Source organism: Nannochloropsis gaditana (genome assembly GCF_000240725.1).
Source record: "Nannochloropsis gaditana CCMP526 unplaced genomic scaffold scaffold1204, whole genome shotgun sequence".
Lineage (NCBI taxonomy): Eukaryota > Eustigmatophyceae > Eustigmatales > Monodopsidaceae > Microchloropsis > Microchloropsis gaditana.
In genome coordinates, this window is record NW_005802749.1 from 4,021 (window position 1) to 5,060 (window position 1,040).

The window sequence follows — 1,040 nt, forward strand, 5'->3', positions numbered from 1 at the left end:
AAGTCTGCAGCCACGTAGCCCACGCACTCACGCGCCACATTGCCCAGAGAGAAAGACGGACAGGCGGAGAGGGAGGGAGGGAGGAGTGCGAGGAGGACGGCGAGGCGTTCATCCACCGTGGGAGGAGCAACGAGGAGCTAGGAGGGGACAGGGCATGAGGGGCGAGGAGGGAAGAGGTGATGGGGCGGGAGGGAGAAAAGAGGCGATGAGCAGGCCGGGTGTTGTCCCCATACCCTCCTCTCCTCCTTTTTCCCCTGAATATTCCTCTCCTTGTGGATCCAGACCATGCCAGGATAACCCTCCACGCGATCTCCTTCCCTCTCCCCCCACCTCCAGGTCAAAGCGCCCCGGCCGTCGCAGGGAGGGATGCACCTCATGAGGTCTGTTGGTGGCGCCCACGACCAAGACGGAGGGAGGGAGGGAGTCCAAGCAGCTCCCGAGCTGGGCGGCGACGCGAGAGACCTAGATGGGAGGGTTGGAGGGAGGGAGGGAGGAGAGGGAGAAGGTCGGATACACTCGGGCTGAAAAATTCTGGTCACATCGGGGCATTGAACAACTCAAGTGGCTCGCCTTCTTTCTTTCTCCCTCCCTCCCTTCCTCCCTCCCTCCTTCTTGCCCTTTATCCCTCTCTTCCTTCCTCCTTCCCTCCCTCCTTCCCGCCTGCCCGCCCTCGCTCGCTCCCTCCCTCCCTCACCTCTGCTCCACTGTCGGAGGCGCTGGGAGGGCAGAGTGTCTCCACCTCGTCCAAAAAGATGAGGGACAAGGCAGCCGACTGGCGGAGGGGAGGGAGAGACAAGGAAGCATTTCAGACGGAAAACAAGGAGGGAAGAAGCTGATGGAGGGGAGAGGAGAGCGAGGAGGAAGGAGCTAGACATCGCAGGCGCCAACTCCTCCGAAACAGTCAGAAAGACATACCTCCCCCCGATCCCCACGAATACTGAGCGTGGCGTCTTCTGCTCGCCGAAAGAGGGCCCGCAAACGACCTTCCAAGCCATCCGCCCCTCCTCCTTCCTCCGCGTGATGTCAATATGGGCTCGCGC

General features: G+C 61.9%; 1 protein-coding gene across 1 annotated transcript; it reads right to left on the reverse strand.

Annotated features, from left to right (window-relative positions):
* Positions 1-32: 32 nt before the first annotated feature.
* Positions 33-769, reverse strand: NGA_0689600 (uncharacterized protein; the record flags this gene model as incomplete). The annotated part of the gene is made up of 3 exons (XM_005852457.1): positions 33-137; positions 234-521; positions 695-769. Coding segments are annotated over 3 exons (468 nt in total), but the record flags the coding sequence as incomplete, so codon positions are not given.
* Positions 770-1,040: the final 271 nt, after the last annotated feature.